The 27,077-nt window shown below is 37.5% G+C and overlaps 2 protein-coding genes across 4 annotated transcripts in view; one reads left to right on the top strand and one right to left on the bottom strand.

Annotated features, from left to right (window-relative positions):
* Nucleotides 1–27,077, bottom strand: part of LOC131800396 (protein N-terminal asparagine amidohydrolase-like) — a 137,578-nt gene that overhangs the window by 53,330 nt on the left and 57,171 nt on the right. The window lies entirely within an intron of this gene.
* Nucleotides 7,422–16,252, top strand: LOC131804722 (uncharacterized). Its single transcript, XM_059127821.1, has 2 exons — nucleotides 7,422–7,905; nucleotides 14,474–16,252. The coding sequence occupies exon 2, from the start codon at nucleotides 14,475–14,477 to the stop codon at nucleotides 15,702–15,704; it is 1,230 nt and encodes a 409-aa protein (XP_058983804.1). The 5' UTR covers nucleotides 7,422–7,905; nucleotide 14,474; the 3' UTR covers nucleotides 15,705–16,252.

Genomic DNA, 27,077 nt, shown 5'->3' with positions numbered 1-27,077 from the left:
AAATGGGATATAAGGGCTATATCCCGTTCGTTTTTTGGTTGACCCCATTTTCTGAATTTTCGTTGCTTTTGCCACATTTTTTAAATGGATTTCGGGGTTTTGTGTCATTTGTAAACCGAATTTTGTGAATTATGTCGTTTTTAATTTCTAAAAAAGCTAATCCTATGGATGATACCTTTCACTATACGGGTTTCGTCACATTTTTAACCGAATTGCAAGTGATAACTAAATTCATAGATTTTTATCAATTTTTTTTTAACAATTACTGAATCCAAATTAAAATCGAAGTGTTTTGCCCTAAAGATCGAGGTATTAACATTTTGGCCCATACTCCCAATTTTGGTCGCTCTTTATAAGTGTTTTTTGAAATTGACATCATGAGGAAAGTGAGGCTACAGTCTTTAGTCCAACATTTTCGCCTATACCGCCATCTGAACTTCGAAGTTACCATGCCAAGAGAATTAATTTCGGCCCGGCTTCTGGCATAAACACGATTTCGGCTATAATAGCTCGATTTCTAACGCTTGGTTTGAGCCTATTGTAATATCATAATTTTATAATAGCTGATATAACATTGTTCCAAAGTGGAGTGTTTGTTTATCAGCTAAGGCAAAAATTGGCGCCATCTATATTTCAATTTCGACTTTTCTTTAAAAGTGTGTTTTTTTATCACGGCATCACAAGCAAAGTTATGGCGACAATTGCAATTGCATTCAGTCTAAGAAATGATTCCGACTTAGTTATGTTTGTTAAACTTAACCATTTTGGTCAGTTGGAGCATATCACGTCATCTGGACTTCAAAGTTGGCATTGCAAATGGTGTCTTAAATGAACACTCCGACCACCACTACATCTACAATAGCTTGATTTCTAGCACTTGATCTTATTGTAATATCATAATTTTGTCATCGTAGCAGATATAACACTGTTTCAGAGAAGAGGGTTTGTAATAGCCTGTCTGGCCAGGTTATATATTTCAACACACATTGTTCAAAGATGCAAATTTGTAAAAAAATACAAATTTTAAGTTTTGTTTATTTCCTAATTCAAATACGAAACCTAAACAGTTTTTCTAATTAAAAATGCGTATTCATTTCGTAGAGAGAATATCAAAGGCAAGAAATCTTCTAATCCGTTTCAATAGACTTTAATCTACAATTGAATAAAATACAATTTTAGAAATGATTTGCTGATTATCTGTATTTTGCACAAGCAGAAGGCGTCTTCTAAGTATTGAGAATTGTTGACTTTTTGTCGTCTTATCATGGCTCAGTGAAAAAAATAAACAAATCGCCTTAATTATCATAATTAAATAAAATAAATCACAGCAAAAGAACTTTGTATGTTAATTGACAAAAAAAAAGAAACAAAAATTGTTAAATGAAAATAATTTAAAATAAAAAAAATGAAATAAACTGTAGCACCGGATGCAAGCAACAATTTTACTTTCTGCACAAGCAATGTTTTATTTATTTGTTTCAATCTGTGATTGCAATAAAATTTAAATTTAATTTTAGAAAAAGATTTTTAAAGTATATTTATTCAAATAAAATTCATAGATCAAATACGTAAAGGAGCTGCATAAAGAGATAAATGTTCGAAAGTTTTTTAAGAGACTTCCTTTGAGCTCATCTATAAACAGATTCGCTTGAAGATCGCACACTCATACCTCATTTACAAAAAGACTCCTCCTGAGCTCATCTATAGAATCATACTCCGTTTGAGCTCGTCTAACAAAACAAACTCTCTCTGATGTCGTCTATAAAAATAGGCTAAATTTCAGCTGGTCTATTAAGACTCACTTTCAGCTCGTCTTTTGAGACTCTCTTTCAGTTCATCTATTGAGACTCCTTTTTAGCTCGTCTATAGAGAATCCTCTTTCAGCTTGTCTATAGAGACACCCTTTCAGCTCGTCTATAGAGACACCCTTTCGGCTCGTCTAAAGAGACTCTCTTTCAGCTCCTCTATTGACACTCCTTTTCAGCCCGTCTATTGGGACTCCCTCTCTGCTCGTCTATTGAGACTCCCTTTTAGCTAATCTATTCAGACTCCCTTTTAGCTGATTTATTGAGACTCCCTTTTAGCTCATCTATTGAGACTCCCTTTAAGCTTGTCTATAGAGACTCCCTTTCAGCTCGTCTATAGAGACACCCTTTCAGCTCGTCTATAGAGGCACCCTTTCAGCTCGTCTATAGAGACTCCCTTTCAGCTCGTCTATAGAGACTCCCTTTCAGCTCGTCTATAGAGACTCACTTTCAGCTCGTCTATAGAGACTACCTTTCAGCTCGTCTATAGAGACTCCCTTTCAGCTCGTCTATAGAGACTCCCTTTCAGCTCGTCTATAGAGACTCCCTTTCAGCTCGTCTATAGAGACTCCCTTTCAGCTCGTCTATAGAGACACCCTTTCAGCTCGTCTATAGAGACTCCCTTTCAGCTCGTCTATAGAGACTCCCTTTCAGCTCGTCTATAGAGACTCCCTTTCAGCTCGTCTATAGAGACTCCCTTTCAGCTCGTCTATAGAGACTCCCTTTCAGCTCGTCTATAGAGACTCCCTTTCAGCTCGTCTATAGAGACTCCCTTTCAGCTCGTCTATAGAGACTTCCCCTCCGTTCGTCTATAGAGACTTCCCCTCCGTTCGTCTATAGAGACTTCCCCTCCGTTCGTCTATATAGACTCCCTTTCAGCTCGTCTATATAGACTCCCTTTCAGCTCGTCTATAGAGACTCCCTTTCAGCTCGTCTACATAGACTCCCTTTCAGCTCGTCTATATAGACTCCCTTTCAGCTCGTCTATATAGACTCCCTTTCAGCTCGTCTATATAGACTCCCTTTCAGCTCGTCTATATAGACCCCTTTCAGCTCGTCTATATAGACTTCCTTTCCGCTTGTCTCCTTTTAAGCTCGTCTATACAGACTACCTTTCAGCTCGTCTATAGAGACTTCCTTTCCGCTCGTCTATAGAGACTTCCTTTCCGCTCGTCTATAGACACTTCCTTTCCGCTTGTCTATAGAGACTCCCTTTCTGCTCCTCTATAGAGACTCCTTTTCAGCTCCTCTATAGAGACTCCCTTTCTGCTCGTCTATAGAGACTCCCTTTCTGCTCGTCTATACAGACCCCCTTTCTGTTCGTCTATAGAGACTCCCTTTCTGCTCGTCTATAGAGACTCTCTATGTATAAGAGACTCTTCTCCTCTACTCCCTGAAGCTGGCTAATGGAGACTCTCTTTAAAGCTCGGCCTTCACCTTATCTATAAAGACTTCCTTCATCCAATGAAAAAAAATCTTCCATCCAATGAAAACTTCATTCCAGATCATTTAAAGAAAATAAATTGTCTTAAATCTCATAATTGCCACTAAAGACACGCTGAAAGTTGTTAAAGATACAAAAATATAGCTTTGGAATCTGCTAAGGATGACAGTAATTGCCGGCTATATTCCATGATAGACTATAATTTCCAATGGAGTATTAAAAGATCAGGATTAAAACGTTCAATGATGAATTCATTCATAAGAAGATGCCACAGATAGTCAGTCATCCGATAACAACAACAAAGGCAAAAAAATGTTGCAGAAAATTACAGTAATTTGAAATTGCAAAGAGGACAATATTAAATTATCTAGCAATTGTTTCACGTTCGATCGAAAGCAACATCATTATCAACAACATGGACCCCGAACAACCAACCATCCGACCGGCATCTGGAACAGAAATCAATATGGCCATGGAGGACCAGAAACAAAACATATTTCAAATTACAACAACAATCGATTTGAAATACTTTTATTTTTAAACCTGTGCGCCACATGAGCGTCTAGAACGACGCCAGCCGACTGGCACTGATCGATAGCTTGGCCAACACCATCCTATGAGATGGCATGATGGGCATCATGATGTCAGTCAGTCAGGTAATCCTGGCAGCAGAAGCTTTGACTTTGCACAAGCCAAACATATGTCAGCTGTCAGCGTGCTGGGCGACGAATGGCGGTGGTAAGGTGCAATGGTGTATTTAAGCTTAATTTCAGCAACCATCCAACCATGGGCGAAGAATGGCACAACGGCTGGCATAATGATGGCCAGTCTTTTGGACGACGACAACAGCCACAACAACAATCTAAGATCAAATTGATTGATCGTCATGGATAATGTATGGATTGTAACGCATTACCGTCATTCCATGGATCAGTATTTTTTTTTTCATCTACGTTGGACAACTGCTAAGCTTGGCCAGAGAAGAATTATGAACGTGTATAGAGAATGTTATAACTTGTATATGTCGTCCATTAGCCCGGTTCATATGTGAGGACACGATTTGAAGAGGTAAAAAATTATCCTTATTGTCGCATTGGATGGTGGTATTATAAGGGAGCGAAGTCTTTCTTGAGAAGCTGAAAGAGGCAAACGACACGGCGAAGAATTGAAAACGAACTGTTAGTTTTTATTTGTTGTTGATTTAAAGCGAGTCTTAATAGACGTGCCGGATCGATTTTTTATAAAGACAAACTGACATGGGTGTCCTCATTGACGAGCTGGAAGAAACTTCCCACTTGATTTTCTCATAGAAGATAACTTGATCTTCTCATAAAAGATCACTTGATATTCTCATAAAAAATCACTTGAACTTCTCATAGAAGATCACTTGATCCTCTCATAGAAGATCACTTGATCTTCTCATCGAATATCACTTGATCCTCTCATAGAAGATCAATTGATCTTCTCATGAAAAATCACTTGATCTTCTCATAGAAGATCACTTGATCTTCTCATAGAAGATCACTTGATCTTCTCATAGAAGATCACTTGATCTTCTCAAAGAAGATCACTTGATCTTCTCATAGAAGATCACTTGATCTTCTCATAGAAGATCACTTGATCTTCTCATAGAAGATCACTTGATCTTCTCATAGAAGATCACTTGATCTTCTCATAGAAGATCACTTGATCTTCTCATAGAAGATCACTTGATCTTCTCATAGAAGATCACTTGATCTTCTCATAGAAGATCACTTGATCTTCTCATAGAAGATCACTTGATCTTCTCATAGAAGATCACTTGATCTTCTCATAGAAGATCACTTGATCTTCTCATAGAAGATCACTTGATCTTTTCATAGAAGATCACCTGATCTTCTCATAGACGATCACTTGATCTTCTCATAGAAGATCACTGGATATTCTGATAGATGACTTGATCTTCTCATAGATCACTTGATCTTCTCATAGAAGATCACTTGATATTCTCATATGAGATCACTTGATCTTCTCATAGATCACTTAATCTTTTCATAGATCACTTCATATTCTTATATAAGATGACCAGATCCTTTCTGATAAGCCCCCGAAAAATGCACCTTTATAGGTTCTCGTTTAAGCTGTTGGTATCCACTGTTCTAAGCTGTGTTTCTTTAGATTATTGTCTAGTTTTGACTTAAATGGCTTTGAAAATATATTGTTGTAACACGCACAGAACACCCCATGTCTCTTGTGGCTGTTGTTGTTATTGTAGTGCAACAATAACAACAACAACTAAGGAACCCAAGAAAAATATATTAAAGACCACTTGGATGAATCGATTCGCTGCTTAGATGAAACCCAAATACGTGAGGTGGCTTAAAAACATTTTTTTGAAGCCAGGCAAAGAGGGAGAGAGAGACTTTCCTATTTGATCTGCCATGCTTTGGATATCTAGTACCATGTAATGATAATAAGGATAAAATAACAGTGACCATAACCAATTTATTGATGATGACGATGGAGATGGTGATGTTGGCGAAGCGACTGCAATTCCAAACTGCCAAAGATTGATCGTCTAGTAGAGTTGTTGTCGTTTTCCACGTTGTCGTCCACATTGATGATAATGATGATAATTGTAATGAAGTGGAAGATGATGTTGATGCTGTAGTGCGATTGTTCAAAGATTTTTGTGTTGGTTACAGACCAGTACATTTTCAAACCCGAAGCTAAAAAGCGTCATTATGTGATGGCTTAACCAGCGAATATTTATGTTTAGTTTCTCTCGCCTGCCTCTTTGTGCAGCCGAACGCATCGTTAATTATCTCAATAGCCGTGGATGTGTGTCGGCTGCAATGCCGGGTTTAGTAAATCAAGCCTATATCCTGATGGCGTTTATGGCCCTTTTCAAGTGATATCACCTCGATTTGAATTGATTTGTGATTTAATCTAAGAAGGTGAATTTGATGTTTTTGATATCGTTGTGGGCAAAGTTCGGAAATTCCGAAACGTAATGTCATTATTTTAAATGATATCACTGGAATTGGTCTTCAATGGGAAATTATTGAGTTTCAATGGACTGATGTGAAGTTCACTTTTTCTTAATCAATTATTTGTCTGAAAAAGTAACTTTTGGTTAAAGGACAAAAGAAGAATTTCAAGAAAGAGCAAGGAAATCCATGTTTTTTTAATGAGTTGAAGAAAGAAAGGGGTCAATTGTCTTTTCCATTGAGTTTCAGATAAGAACAACGAAATTCTTTAAGAAGAGTTTAGCGCTCTAGGAGTCTAAATTTACAGGACATGTAAACATAAATTCATATGTGGAAGGAAACATATTTTTACTTCTGATAAAATTTTTGTTAAAATATAAATAAACCTTCTCTAGGTGTTTAACCAAGGACAAAATTGCTATACAAATTTCTGTAAGGGCTTTGGCAGGAAAAAAGTTTTTTTTTTGACAAAAAAAAAGCTTGTGATGACATACCTATCACTCATGGCCCATTTTCGAAAAAAATGTCTTTCGTTCGATATTAAAAAAAACATACAAACTATTCCCACCGACTTCCTAAAAGATTCATCAAATTATAGGACATGGGAATGATTTTCGACCAGCATCCAAAATTTACACAACAATAACAACAACAACTACATTATTTTCCCCCAATTTGACAACAAAATAAGTTGTCAACATCTTTCAGGAAAGACATATTTCCCCTAAGTTTTTGTTTCTGGTTTTGCGTTATTTTCCTTTGCGTATCCCAAAACAGACATTCAAATAAAATTGCCTGACTTCAGCTCCAGGCCTTAATATGTCTTCAGAAATTGCCATTCTTGGAGTTGTTTTAAAAATTCTTGACATAAATGAAATTGCTGATCAGTTTTCATGCGAAGCCGAACGGCGGAAAAAAGGCGAAGAGGAAGAAGTTACAGACAAACGCAAATTGCATGACCTACAAAACGAAAGAGGAGATTTGTTGAAGAGAAGATGTGGAGGGAGGGTGTGAGAGTGGGGAGTTTGAATAGAGATTTTTTCTTCCTGATACGATGACAATGATGTCAGGCATACACAGAAAGAAAAAATTACACAAACCTTAACACCAAACTCATGATATAGGAAGAAAAAACGTTAATAAAATGTGGGTGTATAATTAAAATTATCCTAAAATATGGAATGTGTTCTTTCTTAGAATTTGCTCATCACTTGCGCAAATGCAACTTTGTGTTTTCGCACAAAGTGAGTGATGTCAAATTCTAACGAATGACTAAGGTTTTCCGCCACTTTGCAACACCTAGCGTACTCGTTGCTTTTTTCTTCCTTACTTTTTTTACTTACTTGGCTTTGGATTTTCGTCCGCAACAAACCACCACCAATTGTAATCAAGGTAAAAATATTGTTTTTCCGAACAATATTTAAATAAATTGTTTAAATTATATTTATACGAAAAACTAAAACCTTTTGTTTTTCTTTATTTTATTTTTTCTTTTATTTTATTGCCTACGCAAACATTGGTCCATTCGAGCCGGATCAGAAAGAATTGCTGCCTAAAAACAACAACAACTAATTGTTCATTTTTTTCTAATCAAGGCTGACTCCGTCAACACCACAAACAACTAACCGCTGTCCATCATCTCCACACTCATCATCCCTCATCTTCATATTATTTATACAATTTTAAGGTGAGTACCGTCAATATAAAAGTGAGCATCCGCGAGTGTCTTTTTTGTATTATTTATAAAGAGAATATACCAGTGTTTTACACTTTGCCTACATCCGTCTTACAGCACCGCGGCGCATTGTATTTGTTGTTATTCTCTTCAAGAATAACTACAATTCATATTCTCGGTTACGAAAAATAATAATCAAAAAGTGCAGTGAACCTTTTAAAAATTGTTGGTGCCAGTATATTCTGTTTAAAATATTAACATTGTTGTTGGTGCTTTCTTAATCCATCGTCCAGTTGACGAAAAAGAAAAATAGAGAAAAAACACTAACAACTATACTGGCTAACCATCAGCACTGCTTGCTTGGATATCGTTGATCGTTTGATACAAGCACACACACATACATATCTTGTTAATATACGAGGTCCCCTCTGAAAGTTAATATACGTAGGGTGTGTGGAAAGTTTGTATTAAAAGTTCAATAATTTATATTATTATAATTTTTTGATTATTTTTTGGAAAGCGGTAATCATTTTGAAGTTGATTAGTAGAGTCAACTACGTTACACCCTACATTCGTCCCGAAAAGCGATTTCGAAAATTTTTTTGCATATATATTAAAATCAAATTTACAATTTTTATTTAATTTTTTCTAATTATATTTTGATTCGTTTGGAAATTTTGTTGTTGTTGTTAGACCGTAGAGTGCATTTTACAGTCCGTGCACCCTACATTCAGTCAAAATTGAGGTATTTTTGAGTTTTTTATTTAATTTTTTTTTTGTTCTTGAATTTCTGAATTTTATTTATTTTTTTCTTTTGCAATTTTCCTTCGTAAATAAATTCTTGGGTGTTTACCAAAACAATAAACGAAATCTGGTACTCTGAAAAAATTGTGCCTGTTCTGCAATACACTGGGAAAACATATTTTTTTTATATTCGACAGAGTTTTGCGAGTTTATTGTATTTTTACATACAATAAGATAAACCGTGATTGTTTTTAGTACGGTTTTGTATACTCCGATTTTTTGCAATTTGTCTCTTCTTTAGTTTCACATATTACTAAAAGCTTAAAGTTGATAATTATAACGAAAATTTTCTTGGAGTTTTTCTTTTTTTTGATTTTTTCAAAAAGGAAACTAATTGGTGACAATTCCATTTCTTTATTCTTTTGCTCGGAGCGTTTTTATTGATTGTTATCATGTCGCTTACTCCGTTAGATTTTTTCATAAGAGCTGCAGATTCGCTTATTAAGTCTGAAGCCAATTTCATGTCTCTTCGAGAAGAAGACTTTGATATTTATGCACTTGAACTTCCAGTGAAGTTAAGGAAATATGGAACAGAGTAAAAGATATGTTTGATAAATGCCTCAATCATTTACAGACTACCGCTGGTGCTGATGTTGAAGATATAACTTCGTCAGAGGGCAAATATCAAGCCGCTTTCAAGGCTTATATTAATAGTTTGGCTTTAATAAATAGGAAACTTGATGACCTACGAACGGTTCCAAAGAATTCTCCCGCCCCCATGGTTCAAAATATATCTAGTTCTCCTCGAGTAGAGCGCCAAAGTGCTAACGAAATCCTTTCCATTTCACAAATTTCGTTTCCAGCTGAGGCCGCAGGTGATGTTTCCGTACTAGGGAATGAAAATAATTTTCATAACATGAATTTACCTCCTTGTGATATTGATATCTTCAATGGTGATTTTCTATCATGGCCAACGTTCCGGGACTTATTTTCTGCGGTATTTATCAATAACAACCGGCTAAGCGATATTGAAAAATTATGTCATTTAATGAAAAAAACAGGTGGTGAAGCGAAAGATATCGTTTCAAAATTCCCCTTAACACATAAGAGTTTTAATTTAGCATGGAAGGCATTGAAGGCGACGTATGACAATGTCCGCATACTTGTCCATAATCAATTGAGGTTGCTATTCAATATTCCTGTTCTAGATAATGAGACTTGTTCTGGTTTAAAAAATATTCAACGAGTAGTAAATGGGTGTATTTCGGCAATGGCGATCTATGAGGTTTCGACAAAAGATTGGGATCCCATATTAGTTTTTATTTGCATTCAAAGATTGCCTAAAAATACAGTGACTTTATGGGAACAGACAGTAAAAGATAAATCAGCATTGTCAACTTGGGAAGAATTGGATGGATTTCTATCAGAGAGAATTCAGACACTTACGTGTCTCAAAGATATTCGGGGCATAGACTCATCTCAAAAGGTTGAAAAAAAGGTTCGCTCCCACTTCTCCAAAATGATCTCTACTAAGACATCACGTTCCTCTGCGGGCAAAACTTGCATTCTTTGCCCTAAAATCGTTCACGCGTTGCGTTTGTGCCCGGAGTTTTTAAAATTATCAATTGAGAATCGTTATTCTGTACTTCGTCGATACAGTTGTTGCATGAACTGTTTAACTGTTGGACATGATGTGAAGAACTGTGTAAGTAAGCACAGTTGTGGCATGTGTAACAAACGACATCACACGCTTTTGCATCGTGAAAGGTCAAATTTCGAAACATCAGTAAGACACACGACTCCGTCCCAAACCCCTGCCAATGTGTCTGCCATAAGATCATCATCAGAACTTAATCCAAATATTCCCACAACTTCATCGGGAATTGCAAGTAGACAGGTCTTTCATGTCTCCCAGAATAGAAGTGTATTGCTAGGGACAGCAATTATACATATTATACATCATGGTGTCACATATCCAGCTCGCGCCTTAATTGATCCAGCTTCTGAGGCTTCATTCATTACTGAAACAATTCAGCGTCAACTAGGGATTTCGACCAATTCCACTCTTGCTACGATCTCAGGTGTCAATCAGACTTTAACCACTACGTCGAGAAAAGTGTGTTCAATAAATATTGGCTCACCAATCAATGATTCCCTAAAATTGCAATTAACTGCATTGGTAGTCTCCAATATCTCCGATAAGCTGCCATCATTTTCAGTAAGTTCAGACTTCATGTCCCGTCTACCCGATATTCGTCTGGCAGATACACAGTTATTCGACTGTAGACCAGTAGATATGCTGATAGGTGCAGACCTTTATCCCAAAATTATATTACCGGGTACGCATATCAATATCTTAGGTACTTTGGTTGCACAAAATACCATATTTGGGTGGATAGTTACAGGGCCACTTCCATATTCTAATGTCAGGGTATATTCTACGACCATAGCCTATTCGGAAGCAGAGGATGTAGACAAAACTCTCCTTCGGTTTTGGGAAATAGAGGAACCACCAAAGCGGACTATTCTGTCCCCTTCCGATAAGTTTTGTGAAGATAACTACAAATCTACGACAGTCCGGGACTCTGAAGGCAGGTATATTGTCACCCTGCCTGTTAAGCCAGAATATGTAAATCAGACTGCTTTGGGATATTCGCGAACAAATTGTTTGAAACAATTTCTTCGTAACGAGGCTTCACTTTTACGAAAGCCACATATCAAAAAAGTTTACGATGGGGTGGTAAATGAATATTTAAACTTAGATCATATGAGGCCAGTTACGACTCCGTCAGCAAGCACGAATGTTTGCTACTTGCCTCATCATCCTGTAATAAATCCTGAGAAACCAACTACAAAGTTAAGGGTGGTTTTCAATGCCTCAAGTAAAACTTCAAGTGGTAAAAGTCTTAACGACATTTTGTATGTGGGTCCTACCTTACAGTTAGACTTAGTCCTGCTTATATTAAGATGGAGGTTATTTAAGTACGTGTTTAATTGTGATATAACACAGATGTATCGCCAAATTAGAGTTACTTCCAAACACACCCCTCTCCAAAGAATAGTTTTTAGTGATTCGCCCGATCAACCTGTTCAAGATTATGAGCTCCAGACAGTTACTTTCGGTGTAAATTGTGCGCCATATTTGGCTATACGCACTTTGTTGCAACTAGCTGCTGATACAGAAAAAGAATTTCCTTTAGCTGCGCATATACTTAGAAGGTGTATGTATGTCGATGACGTGCTAGCAGGTTATCACGATTTATCCCTTGCTCAAAAGTCACGTGATGAATTAATAAAAGCATTATCGTTAGCTAAATTTGAATTGAGAAAATGGACATCGAATAATCGCACGATCTTAGAAAATTTGCCAGTTGAACATTTATATGACACCCAACTTCTTACCTTTGTAGAAGCCAGTAGCTCTAAGCCATTAGGAATTCGATGGAATGCACAAACCGATTTATTCTTTTTCAATGCAGAACCCCTTGTTCAAAAACCTAGTTATACTAAACGAGAAGTGTTATCCTGTATTGCTAAACTTTTTGACCCTGTTGGATGGTTGGGTCCCGTAATAATAGTAACCAAAATCATAATGCAGCGAATATGGCAGGATAAAATAGATTGGGACGAGTCACTACCGTCTGCGACGGCAAGTGAATGGCAAAAGTTTGTTAGAACATATAAGGATATCAATTCCATCCAAATTCCTCGTTGGGTTCGGTATGCCCCAGACTGTCAGGTACAGCTTCACGTTTTTTCTGATGCCTCTGTAAAGGCATACGCGGGGGTAATATACATACGTATTGTCGCTCCGAATGGGAACGTTTTCACTGATTTGCTTTCTTGTAAGACCAAGGTGGCTCCCCTTAAGTCGATTTCTTTGCCAAGGTTGGAACTCTGTGGGGCAGTTTTAGCGTCCGAGCTTTTAAAATCTATTATTTCGGAAATTGGAATAGAAGTGCATGATATATACTGTTGGACCGATTCCACGATTGTCCTCTCCTGGCTTAAAAAATCTCCTTCAACGTGGACTACATTTGTGGCTAATAGGGTGTGCAGAATACATGAGAACATACGTGAGGGAACCTGGTACCATGTGCGTTCGGAAGATAATCCAGCGGATTTAGGTAGTCGAGGGCTTTCGCCTGCTGAGTTGGCGATGTCTCAAATTTGGTGGCGTGGTCCTAGATGGCTTAGCGTAGACAGTTCCCATTGGAATCTTTCAGATTTATCCACCCTTGATACCGATTTAGAGATGTGCGCCGTTAAAAGCCATGTAACATTTTTCTCCAACTATACGGATATTTTAGAAAGGTTTTCATCACTAAACACGGCGATACGTGTAGTTGGATATGTTTTTCGGTTTTTCTATAAAACCCACCCTCTACATAAAGGCAAGCATAGTTTTGAAGAGAGAACCCTGTCAAGTTCTGAAATCAATAGGGTTAAATCACGTTTAGCGTTGTTATCCCAAAAGGTACATTATGCGGAAGAATATAATTGTTTACTTAATAATAGACAATTGGATTCTAAAAGTTCGATCTTGTCGTTAAATCCGTTTTTAGATGAGGTTGGAATTATGAGGTTAAATGGTCGTTTAGTAAGATCCCCTACTCTTTCCTATTCCGAACGTCATCCCATCTTGCTGCCGTATCACTGCAAATTTACTCATTTGCTAGTAAATGACGTTCACATAAGGTCCATTCATGGACAAAATCAACTAATGTTGCGAATTATTCGTAGTGAATATTGGATTCCTCGGCTAACGACTTTACTTCGAACTATAATCAGTAGATGTAAACGTTGCTCATTGTATAAAAATCGAGCTTGTACTCAAATTATGGCAGCTCTCCCCCCGGAGAGGACAAGCTTTACCAGGCCATTTGCTACGACCGGTGTAGACTTTGCTGGTCCAATTGAGATCAAATCCTTTACTGGTAGGTGCTGTAAGATAACCAAAGGTTATGTATGCGTTTTCGTATGCTTTTCTACAAAAGCTATACATTTAGAAGCTGCTTCAGATTTGTCTACGACAACTTTCCTAGCTGCCTTCTACAGGTTTATTTCGCGTAGAGGCTGTCCTAAAACTATGTTTTCTGATAACGGCACCAATTTCGTTGGAGCTTCTAGGAAATTAGAGAAAGATTTTAAAGTTATGTTGGAAGAAAGTCGTGAGCGTGTATGTTCCAAATTGCAATGTCAAGAGGTTTCATGGAATTTCATTGCTGCTGGGGCCCCACATATGGGCGGTCTGTGGGAGGCTGCCGTGAAGAGTTTCAAATTACATTTTAGGAAATGTGCTAATAACGCTAAATATACGTTCGAGGAATTATCGACTCTTCTATCGAGAATTGAAGCATGTTTAAATTCTCGACCACTTTGCCCTATGAACGATAGTCCACATTCACAAGTGGCACTTACTCCAGGTCATTTTTTAATAGGCGCTCCGATTCTTGCTCCTCCGGAGCCATTGATAAACGAATCTCCCCTGCATATCGTGAATCGATTTAGAAAAATGAAAGCGTTAACTCAACAATTCTGCCTCCGGTGGAAGGAAGAGTATTTAAAAAATCTTCATAAACGTTACAAATGGAAATTTCCGGAACGCGATATACAGACGGATGATTTAGTGGTTATTCGTAACGAACAACTACCTCCTACATCGTGGAAACTCGGTCGGGTAATTGACGTTTTTCCGGGCGTTGACGGTCACAATCGCGTGGCAGATATTCGCACAGAAAACGGTGTTGTAAGACGACCAATAGTAAAGTTGGTCATTCTGGCCAACCAATAGTTGTTTTTTGTTATTATTGCGGCATCTCTCCCTTTTTCGCAGAATGGAAAACATGAGCAAGATTGCCGCTACCCTCCCCAATATTGAGGACGAACTTTTAATGTCTGATGAGGAGAGGGACCTCCAAAACCAGATGGCTCCTGAAGCTAGATCGGAAACAAAGCCAATTAATAGCGATCAAATGGAGGCCACTCCTATCCGGGAGATTGCACAAAGCCCTCCTTTAGAAAATAGTGCCCTTCTGGCAAGTCGAGCCGAAGTGACTCCTATCCGGGAGATTGCACCCACACTTCGTGCCTCCAGTACAGTGGTAGAAAATACGGAAGCAGCTCCTATCCGGGAGATTGCACTTAAGCCTTCCGTTGAGGTTATTAATTCCGCATCCGCGGTTCAGAATAGGTCGACACCGTCGACCGCTCCGGCATGGAAAAACTCAGGTTCGAGTAGTAGCAATCAACGATGTGCGTTTTGCAATCAGGGCCATAAAATTCGGGACTGCCGTAAGTTCCATAGACTGTCCCATGCAGCGAAGGTTCGAGTCATTGTGTCGAAGCGTTTATGCTCGAATTGTCTTACTGGGAACCACTTCTATAGAAATTGCCCAAGTCCTAGAAGATGTCAAATATGTCAGCGGGATCACCATACCCTTTTGCATCCTACCAACAATTCCCCAAATCCTAATCTTAGAAATCCAAACGGCAGACAAATTGTTCCTCATTGTTCCGTTCCCAATTCTTCCTCTGAAATGTCTCCGTTCCTTCCCTTTGCCAATCCTATCCCCTTGTCCGTTCCTTTGTTTTCCTTTCAACCTACTGTAACATTAGCGCCCACCATTATATTAAATCTTCAATTGGGCAGTAGAAAAATTCCTGTCCGAGCTCTGTTAGATTCTTGCTCGGGGCATAGTAGAATTTGTCAGTCTCTTGTGCAGAAACTACAATTGGGTATGGTGCCAATGGGACAGGGAATGTTTTCCCAAATTAAGGTAGAGTCCATGTATGAACGGGCTCAAAACGTAATGCTGTTTGCTCAGGTGATGCCATTACACCACATCGTAAAGCCTTCAGCGTCCGCACCGGAGAGCATTAAGGAGCATTACGCGGGGCTACAACTGGCGGATCCGGAGTTTTATAGAGCGGGGCATATAGGTATTGTTCTTGGGTCCGATGTTTACCCAAAAATTATAAAGTCTCAAACTTTCTCGAACCCGGGTTTTCCATGGGCCCAGCTCACCATTTTTGGTTGGGTTATTATGGGCCCTTGTAGTATGTAGTCGTAGTTTTAACTTTAAGTCGTATTGGGTCATCCCGACCAAGCTTTAGAAGGCAATTTTTTCGTTGCCTGTGGCTCTCCGAGCCAATAGTATTAAGATAAAATGGATTAATAAATGGATTTATAACGTACGCTCACTATTGACGGTTCTACCCTTGAATTTATTTTACACAGATAAAATAGCTTATAAATAGTTTATAAGTTGCAACATCGCTGGATGTTCCAAGGCGGCCGGCAAATGTATAATTAAAATTATCCTAAAATATGGAATGTGTTCTTTCTTAGAATTTGCTCATCACTTGCGCAAATGCAACTTTGTGTTTTCGCACAAAGTGAGTGATGTCAAATTCTAACGAATGACTAAGGTTTTCCGCCACTTTGCAACACCTAGCGTACTCGTTGCTTTTTTCTTCCTTACTTTTTTTACTTACTTGGCTTTGGATTTTCGTCCGCAACAAACCACCACCAATTGTAATCAAGGTAAAAATATTGTTTTTCCGAACAATATTTAAATAAATTGTTTAAATTATATTTATACGAAAAACTAAAACCTTTTGTTTTTCTTTATTTTATTTTTCTTTTATTTTATTGCCTACGCAAACAGTGGGACAAAAGTGTCATTAGACGGGAGTAGAAAAAAATTGACGTGATTTTTTATAACGAAGCCAATAAGTTACCAGAAAAAAAAAACATTAGGCTATTACTCAAAAATGTTAAAGCAAGATTCCTTAATTGCCTCATTAATGAGTGGCCTTGGTATAGATTGTGCGCTACACATAAGAGGAGTAAGAGTCCGATTGTCTCCAAATTACACAAATCACAATATCTTTATTAACCCAAGGTCTGGTGTGAAGATGGAATATATCGGTCCACTTTTTCTGGTACCTCTCCAACAAAGGGTCAACATTTTGAATATCAGTGATGCTCATAAAACACAAAATAAACATCCAATTCAAATCAGACTTGCCACATCTCAATATTTCTATGAACACAAGACATGTTGTGAAGATGGTAGATATCGACCCACTCTTTCTGGTTCCACCTCCACAACGGGTCAAAATTTTAAAAAATTATGTCTCTCATAAAATCCGAAATAAGCATCCGATAAAATTGTACAAATCTCAATATCTTTATTAACCAGATCCTGTGTGAAGATTGGATATTTCGGCCCACTTCTTCTGGTACCTCCCCCACAAAGGGCCACAATTTTCAATAATTTTATTTTTCATAACTTATGAAAAACTTCAGAGATTATTCGAGTTTTAAAATATATCTTTCAACCATAAGACTCCACTCTCCTAGTTCCTTCACTACAAATGGATACATTTTTCTTTAACAACTATTCGCATAAAATTGGAAATAAATATTCAATTTCTTCAAATTTTTATTACCTCACGCACATTTTAAGACTTTTCAAAAATGATCACATATGTCATACAAAGCTAAGGAAGTAGTCGATTTAGTACAAATCTGGCACGTTGTAATATTTATATCTGATATAGGTCAGATTCGAAATTGAAAATATCGTCCCACTCCCTCGGTACAAACCCAATAAAGGGTAATCCGTCGGCAAAACCGACATAAAAAAGATAGAAAAAATTTGACAAAAACAAGTTAGAAAGTACTTGTTTTTGACAAATTTTTTCTTGGACTTTTTGACGGCTCAAAGTAGGTGTCAAAATATGAAATATTCTACAAAAAATTCACTGTAAATCTTACAATAAACCACACACCTGCAGGGTGAGATGAAAAACTGCAACTAACTTTAAACTTCTGTCAGTTCTAAGCCACTCGTCCGACAACTGTTAAAATTATTCCAGTGACAGCTCATTATATTGTTTACAAGCGTACAAAGGCATTCTGGTGAGAATTTTCCGATTCTCACCAGAATGTGATTGTGTGATTTCTTTACATTTGGCTGGAAAACCACAAGTGGCTATCGTTAGAGCACTCCATCATTTAAATGTGAATAAATCTTTTGTGTCTCGTACCATCGCTCATTACCGTGAAACTGGTAGCGTAGCCCGACGTCAAAGAACTGGACGGAAGAAAACAGCAACATCAGCAGAAATGTCTCGAAAAGTAAAGAAACGACTCGATCGAAACCCGCGTCGCAGTGGCCGAAAAATGGCTCGTGAGCTGAACATATCGCAATATTCCATTAGGCAAATATTGCAAAATAAGCTGGGGGTGAAGCAATTGAAATTCCAAAAAGTGCAAGTACTTACACCGCAACCGCAAGGAGTTGCTTCGCTTGGCCGAATGTGGTGAACTGCCGAATTTGGTTTTCTGCGATGAGAAAACATTCGTTGTCCAGCAGTTTTTAAACAAGCAAAATGATTGTGATTTAAGTGTTTGTTTTCTCTTTCGAGACGAGCTTAATGATCTGAAATTTGCAGTGAAAAGGAAAGCCAGATAGACACTATCACACACTCACCACTATGCGACGCGTTTCGCCGTTGGTTAAGCGGCTCATCAGGCATATTTGATGTGGATGATGGCTTACAAGGGCCGTTCTCTGGAAAGTAGTATATATTTCGAACTTATTGCAAATTAGCATATGCGAATTATACACTAGAAACTCTCCAGGTTCGACTCAAGTTCTATTGGCAGATCTTTTTCACAGTAACGTTTTGTTTTTGTAGTGATGGATTTTTTGTCCACAACAACTACATTGCTTCCAATGCATACACTTGTTTTAGTGCTGCTTTAGGAAGACGGGTTAATGGCTCTGAACGTACAGACGGCAACTTCTAGTTGGCTGCACACAGAGGTCCGCGGTTCAAATCCCAAAGAGGTCAGATGAAAATGTGCACCTTCGGTTGGCCACCAGAACTCAAGCGCCGACCGTGGTGATGGTGTGGGCCGCCATAACAGCCGATAGTCGCTCTCTGCTCGTATTAAACGACGGTGGTATCAGCATAAATACCGAATTTTGTCGCGAAAATATTCTGGAGGGTATATAAAAGCCTCGGGCACGCAAACATTTTGGACGCAGACCTTGGACATTCCAACAGGACTCAGCAACCATCGCTCTCAGCACGCGACACCCAAGAATGGGTACAAAATGAGGCAAAGACCTAAAATGGTAAAGACTAGACAAAATGCATTCTGAGCAAATGGTTTGTGTCTATACTGTCTGGGTAACAGCTTATGGCAGGACCATGTTAATATAAAAAAAATATATTTATAGAAAAAAATGACAAACAAAAGTTTGAAAAATCCAAAAATTGGGTTTCAAAATTCTATTCCATACACTTTCCAAATTAATTGCATATTGCCTAAGCGGTTTAAATCGCATAACATTTCTAACTATGTTGTTACGATATCATAACAACAGAGGTATTTTCACAGGGTTGCCATATCTTGACTCTGTCTTGTCGCATCTTTACACTTCTATGTCTTTGAATGAGGCTCCTAGCTACATTTCCAGCACACAATGGCCACCAAAATCTCCGGATACCAATCCGTTGGACTATTGTGTTTGGAGTATTTTGGAAAGCAAGGTTGGCAATAAAAAATACCAAAGTGTCGATCACCTCCAGCAAGCACTTCGCCGGGAATGTTCCAAAATACCGCAGAGCAACATTCGGGCAGCGTGTGACTGTTTCATTGGCCGTTTGAAGGCAATACATCGTGCCAAAGGTGGCCAATTCGAATAAATCTAAACTTATTCTAAAATTTGATGCCATTTCCGACATTTTTGCCTTCATTCAATAAAATGTAAACAAAAAATGTAAAAATTATGGCGTTTGACTTTGTTGCTCTTTTTTATCTCACCCTGTATATCCTCTCTAGCCATATGGCTGAGGGTACAAAATTAGAAAACGGCGAGGACAAAAAATTGTAATTTTGTTGGATCCAACATCCTTACTTCGAAAATATGGAACAGTTATTCCACCTAAGGCCCCAGGGAATATACCAATAATCGTAATGAATTTGTAAAAGCCCTATTATAATATTCTGCGTGTAAACGTATTATTCGGCGATGAGGTTAATTTGAGTTTGTTTTTATACCAAACCACTTATTTAAGTGGCTTTTTCTCCGGAGGAGTGGGGTAGCAATCGACATCTTCCTAAGGCCTCATTGGTTTTAAATTTAAAGGCTTAGTTAGGGAAATCAGCCCAGGCAAGAGAGTGTATAAAAATGTGTGTGCTTGTGTCTGTCTGCAGAGAAAAATGAACAGATTTTCAAATAACTACAAGTCATCAACAAAGAATCCGTAAGCGAAACACAGAAAAAAAAAAATAAAGGAACAACGACAACATTAAACAACTTCCAACTTCCAGAAAAACACTGAAACGAACCGAAAAAACTCCTTAGCATTCAGATCTAACATCGGAAAAGAGACGACAGACAGAGCGAGCCCGGTAAGAGGAGGGGGTGAGTTAAGTTTGCAAATGCCACAACAAGCGGCAGTAATTTGGATTTGAATGCGCGCTCCAACTTAACGACGGCAGCACCATGTTGCGCCTGCGCTTTTGCGTAATTTTCCCTCCAGAGACTGCCGAATTGTTGTCGTTGGAGTTGATGTTTTTGTTGGGGTGTTGTTCTTGTTGTTGCCTTTATGTGTAGTTAGTTGGTTGGCTTGTTTGTTAAGTGCTGTTGGCTGCTGTCGCAAAACTGATTTCTTTTTGGCCTAGTGGTGGTGGTGGTGTTGTAGTTGTTGTTGCCGCTGGTTGTGGGATAGGTAAAGTTTTGGACCTTGTGCTACGTGTTGCACATATGTATCAATGTTGACTTTTTTATTATTTTGCCGGAGCTTCCAACTTTACAGGCGAGAGACGAGGACAACAACACCAGCACCACCGCCGCCACCTCCGTCAGCATCACCGGGATGACGACAACGACGCGGACAATGACAACAAACAGTAACACCAACATCATTTGACTCTATCTTGAAGAAATCCAGGGATTTGTCAGTTCTTGTTTAACTCGGGACTTTTTGCATTGGTTCGGAGTGTTGTTGGCGGGATCGGGCTGTTTGGGCTGTTTGGCTGCTTGACTGAATGTTTGGTGTTCATTTCCTTTTGGTAGTTTCTTCTGGTGTTTTCTTTGTCATTGTCATGTTGTTGTTTTGGGGATCTGTTTTTTTTTCGCTGTTATTTGTGTAAATATTTCGTAGCTTGAATGCAAATAAAAAATTGCTACAATCCAAACATTAAAAATGTTTTGTAGTTTTTTTTGTGGTCTTTCGCAGCGGTTTTTTGTAAATTTCTTAGTTCACGTTCTGTGGAAATGTAAAAAAAGTCAGCAACGAAACGAAAAAAACCGCAAAAAGATTTGCCATGTTCCATGTTGTTGTTGTCGTTTGTAAATGACAAAACTTGATGTTCTTTTTTTAGGTTGTCCACTTTCTTTGTTGGATCTTTTTTACACAACTGGCCCCTTATACCTACCTCACCGAAAAGGAAACTAAACGTTGGGTGATATTGTTTGAAATCTCGGGTCTGGAAATATTTCCCATATGGAAAACATTTATAAACACGAACCAGTAAAAAGGCAGCTAAGTTCGGTCGGGCTGAACTATTAATACCCCCACCATTTTGAAGAAACTTGCAATTTTTCAAAAAAAAAAAATCCGTAAAAAATACCTCTCAAATGAAACACCTTATACGGAGGGTATACGAAGACGTTTTCCTTCATAAGTAATTTTTTGACATAGGCTGTAGAGACCTTTACGAACTTCATTTACGAAATTTGAAAGAATTCCGTTTAATGTTTTTGCTAAAATCTTTAAAATACCGAATATCGGGGCTAAAAGAGGGCTAAAAGAAGACTTGGACCTGCATAAGCGATTTTTAGTCATAGGCTGAAGTACCTATTACCAACTTTAAATACGAATTTTGAAATGTTAAAATTATTAAAATACCGACTATTGAGAGGGCTAAATGGTCCATTTACGAACTTAAACCGCCTACTGGAAAAATACTCAAAGACCTCAAATGGTAAAGACTGGACAAAATGCATAATGGAAAAATAGTTAATGTGAGAAATATATAGAGGCCCTGCTCACAACAGTGACATGTTAGCATAAAAATTATATTTTCAGATCAATTTTAAGAATAAAATTTTCTGTAAACCAAAAATTTGAACTAAAAATTGAATTTTACTGACGTTTAAATATTGCATTTGCTGTTAAACAACTTAACATTGGTGATTATGTTGTTATGATATCGTAACAACAGAGGTAATTACACCTGGTGACAATATTTTGACTCTGTCTTGTCCCATCTTTATACTTCTATGTCTTTGAAATACTCATTTCTGCAAAACTTTAGTTTTCTATCTCAGTTCCTTCGAAAAAATAGCACACAATCACAATAGACGGACAAACAGACGGGTATCGCAAAAAATAACAAAAAATAATTAATTGTTCCTGCAATACTTAAAAGGCAAAACTACATCCTTTCAAATTACCAAGTAATGAGTAACGGCGGCACGGAAGGATTGTGGGGTTTGTGGGGACTGGGGACAGAAAGAAACTAAATGTTTTTCGACGCCTTAAATCTTTAAACGTAGCAGTGGCTGACTGTACGATGTGCTCAACTACCAATCAAAAGATCCCAAGTTCAACCTCATCATCGAGCCAAGAAAATAACAACACTAACAAAAAATAAATAAATAAATAAATAAGTTGGACAACATTAAAGACAACTTTAAATGTACCCAGTAATAAGTACTCTCGAGGAGTACTTTCTGAGAATACATAGCCTTCAGGTAATCCTATATGATTTCAGATAATCAAAGTTTTTGTGCAATTCATCCGTCTGGCAATTCGTTGTTAATTTTTCAATGAAGTTTTGTAAAATTTTTCAGTTAAATTAATTTAGGAGTATTGTTTCTTTTTATTTTAATACGTCGATTTATCCAAAAAAATAGTAAAAACTTATTATAAAAAACTATTTTTCGACTAACCCCTTGTGCACCAACACAAAATGCAAGTGGTGTGTGTCTTTGCTATTATATTTTCAAATTAATCATTACAGGCATCGCATATTGGGAGGTACCTTTATATGAGGGCTATACGAAGTCTGGGATCTGTACAGAAGATTTTCTGTCATAGGAGGTATTTGAAATTTTTGAAATTTGAAACAATTCCGTTAAAAATTGTGACAAAAATGAACAAAATACTGTATATCTGGAAGTAAAGTTACATGGGGTCTATACCAAAACTATAACTATACAAACTATCAAAAAACTATGACGTATAGGTTTGAAATAGTGACTGAAACACCCAAAAACCTTAAATCTGTTGCTACTGTGGGTTTATACCAAAACCTGGACCTATGTAGCCCATTTTCTATACCAAAATTCCTGTAGACATTGAAATAAAATTTTATCAACCTACTTAATTTCGTTTGGAAGCTAGAGTGATTTCCACATACTGGAAACAGACAGGCGGACGGAAAGCGCTAATTCGACAAATAATTTTTGCTGATTAAGAATATACAGGGTGAGATTAAAAAAAAATGTAACAAAGTCAAACGCCATAATTTGTGACTTTTTTTTTAATATCGGAAATAGCATCAAATTTTAGAATAAGTTCAGATTTGTTCGAATTGGTCACCTTGGCACGAATTATGGCCTTCAAACGGCCAATGAAACCGTCATTTTTTTAGTGCTTTCCAAAATACTCCAGACACAATAGTCCAACAGATTGATATCCGGAGATTTTGGTGGCCATTGTGCGCTGGAAATAAAGCAAGGAACCTCATTTTGTAACCATTCTTGGGTGGCGCGTGCGAGTCCTGTTGGAATGTCCAAGGTCTGCGGCCAAAATGTTTGCGTGCCCAAGGCTTTAATACACCCTCCAGAATATTTTCCCGATTCTCAATTAATACGAGCGGAAAGCGACCATCGGCTGAATGCGATATGTTCAGCTCACGAGCCATTTTTCGGCCTCTGCGACGCGGGTTTCGATCAAGTCGCTTCTTTACTTTTCGAACCATTTGTGCTGAAATTGCTCTTTTCTTCCATCCACTTCTTTGACGTCGGGCTACGCCACCAGTATCACCGTAACGAGCGATGGTACGAGACACAAACGATTTATTCACATTTAAATGCTGGAGTGCTCTAACGACAGCCACTTGTGGTTTTCCAGCCAAATATAACAAATAAATCACACTATCACGCTTGAATTCCATAACGAATAACTTTTTTCCTGGAAAATTCTCACCAAAATGCTTTTGTACGCTTGAAAACAATATAATGAGCAGTCACTAGAATAATTTTAACAGTTGTCGGACGAGAGGCTTAGAAATGACAGCAGTCTGAAATTGCTTGCAGTTTTTACATCTCACCCTGTAAATTTAAGAAGCTCCTATACATCCGTAGAAGTATTTCACTTGCAGCTCTCATGTACAAGAACACATCCATAGGAAACTTATTGAAGGTCTTTAATATAGAGAAGACATCTGAAGTTCTTCTATCCAAGGAAGGCCTTTTTAAAGCCTTTTACCTGAAGATAATTTTTGGAAAACCTTTTATCCCTGAGCTTTTGAAGGTGTTACGTTTACGAAGATCTCCTTTTCTTAAAAATTCTTTGACTGTATTCTATTAATAGAAGACCTTTTAAAACGTTACTTCCAGTAGAAGACATCTCAAAGGTCGTCTATCGAAAAAGACCTCTGGAAGGTATTTTATTGGAGATTTTTAAAGCTCTTCTATACACATAAATTTTCCTTCCTATAAGAGATTTTCTTAGGCTCTTCTATCCATAGGAAACCCAATGAAAGTCCCCCTATTCTGTAGAGACATATAGTAGCGGGAAAGTGTTTTTACGACATTAATTTTTCAAAAATTATAAAAAAGGCAAACTTTACAAGGAAGCAACAACAGCAACTCCAACATCAATATCAACGGCAGCCGCAGCTGCAGCAGCAGCAACAACATCATGTTTCTAGAAGTTAAAAACATCATCTTGTGTAGTTTTAGTTGTTGTTGTGTGTAGATTTTGCTAACAATGTTAACACGGTTTCGGCAAAAATGTTAACTGCCTGACTGGCTGGGCGACTGGCGGTCTGTCGGTCACAAAAACAACAGGCGTCGGAGAAAAATAAAACAGAGTCGGCCGACAGATATATGGATGGACATTATGTCAGTTTGTCATTCACTCATTGCATTCGCAAATTTCTAGAACCAGTTGCAACGAAGACAACACAACTACTCAACTGTCGCTTTGAATTTGGTGTGAGAAGAGACAATGATTTCCAAACAGGGGAAATTTTCCTTTGCAACAACACCAACAACAATGGACAACTTTGTCAAGTATCCAAGCTCGATTTCAAAAAAGTTTATTCCATCCCAACTTTTGATGCCCCGCTAAGGCTCACTGAATATTTGCAAGTTATTGTGAATTTTATGTGGCAACAACAACAACCTCGTGTGTGTGTCTCCGACCACCGAACGTACAAACCGGCGAATAAAGACCCGGCATTCATAATATTTTGTGTTGTAGTCGCTGGCCAGTTAACTGCTGCATTAATACCCTCACTTTAGTTTTTAAGTAGCCGTTTAGAGGAGTTTATTTTCAGTTAAGCGTGGATTTCCTCAAACTCTTATCTTTGGCGACATATCTAAGATGATGGGCCTAAATGCTAAACATTGCCGCTACAGGTCTGCTCTTCCTCCCTGTCGCTGATATGCATTTGCAGTTCATTAAACGCATAAATTTCCCACTGAATAAAAACAACAAAAAACGACGAACTGAATGCGTTCGTTGAAGACGATGACGATAACGATGCAGATGATGATGATGAAGAGTTGTGGCATAATGATGCCGCCGCAACCGCGATATATTCTCAACCTTCTCTGGAGTGTTTGTAAAGATAATCGGTTTTTTGTTCTTCATCATTGTTGTCCCCAGAGTTAGTTTCATGGCATCGTGTCCATCAATGTTTGAGCCGCTACAACTGATGATAATGAAGATCGTTAAATACCCGAATGTTGCGCTGCCGCCTAAGTAAAGAGGGAATATCAGTTTTTTAATTGCCTTTTAAGTTATGACAAAATATAAACCATTCAAAAAATTATCGCCTAACAAGAAGCAAGAATGATCGTAAAAATCTTACTTAAGAATCTATAGCTTTTTTTGTCGGCCTTTGGGAAGTGCATGTTCAAGTATGAAAGGAATCCAAATATAACATGAAAGAAAGGGGCCTAATTTAAACTTTTCATTGGCTTGGCATACCTTGAGATATTGAAAATAAGGGTGTTATGTGGAAATATTACTAAATATGAGAAGATTATTAACAGGAACGCACAGTGATTCAGAATTTGATTTCCCTCCCTAAATAGCAAGTTTTTCATACAGAGGGAAAACCTCTCGAAGTTTACTTGGAAGAGGAGAGAGTGATCGGGAGGGAAATTTAAGACATTTTGGAATAAATTTGCAGCCAACGCAACACAAATTATAGATGGACATAAACATCGATAAAAAAAATATAATAATTAAAACGATATAAAATATCTAAATAAAGTTTTTTAATTGCCTTTTAAGTTATGACAAAATATAAACCATTCAAAAAATTATCGCCTAACAAGAAGCAAGAATGATCGTAAAAATCTTACTTAAGAATCTACAGTTTTTTTTGTTGGCCTTAGGGAAGTGCATGTTCAAGTATGAAAGGAATTCAAATATAACATGATAGAAAGGGGCCTAATTTAAACTTTTCATTGGCTTGGCATACCTTGAGATATTGAAAATAAGGATGTTGTGCGGAAATATTACTAAATATGAGAAGATTATTAACAGGAACGCACAGTGATTCAGAATTTGATTTCCCTCCCTAAATAGCAAATTTTTCATACAAAGGCAAAGGCAAAGGCCTCTCGAAGTTTACTTGGGTGAGGAGAGAGTGATCGGGAGGGAAATTTAAGACATTTTGGAATAAATTTGCAGCCAACGCAACACAAATTATAGATGAACATAAACATCGATAAACAAAATATAATAATTAAAACGATATAAAATATCTAAATAAATTGAAAGCTATTGAATGAATGACATTTTCTAATGTGGTGTCCGTTGGAATTGCAATTTTCGAATTTCGAAAAAAGGAAAGTTGTGCTGAATTGTGTTCTAGGTTTGTGCTCAATTGTGCCGAAAATTTTTTTCGAAATTCGAAAAAATTTCTGAGATATTCGAAAAAAGATTTTTTTTCGATAAACCTGAGAGAATTTGTACAAAAATTACATCAATTTTTCTGAAAAATACAGGTTTTTTTCGAAATTGCCATATCTGGAAAGATATTAAAGATATTAAGAAAAAATAAACGGCACAAGTTAGCACAAATCAAGCACGACCCAGCACAACTTTAATTTTTTCGATTTCGAAAATTGCAATTCTGATATACTTTCGAAATTGTCGCT

Source organism: Musca domestica, unplaced genomic scaffold (assembly GCF_030504385.1).
Source record: "Musca domestica strain aabys unplaced genomic scaffold, Musca_domestica.polishedcontigs.V.1.1 48, whole genome shotgun sequence".
Taxonomy (NCBI): domain Eukaryota; kingdom Metazoa; phylum Arthropoda; class Insecta; order Diptera; family Muscidae; genus Musca; species Musca domestica.
Note: the sequence above shows the minus strand (reverse complement) of the source record. Positions and strands in the feature narration are given on the sequence as shown.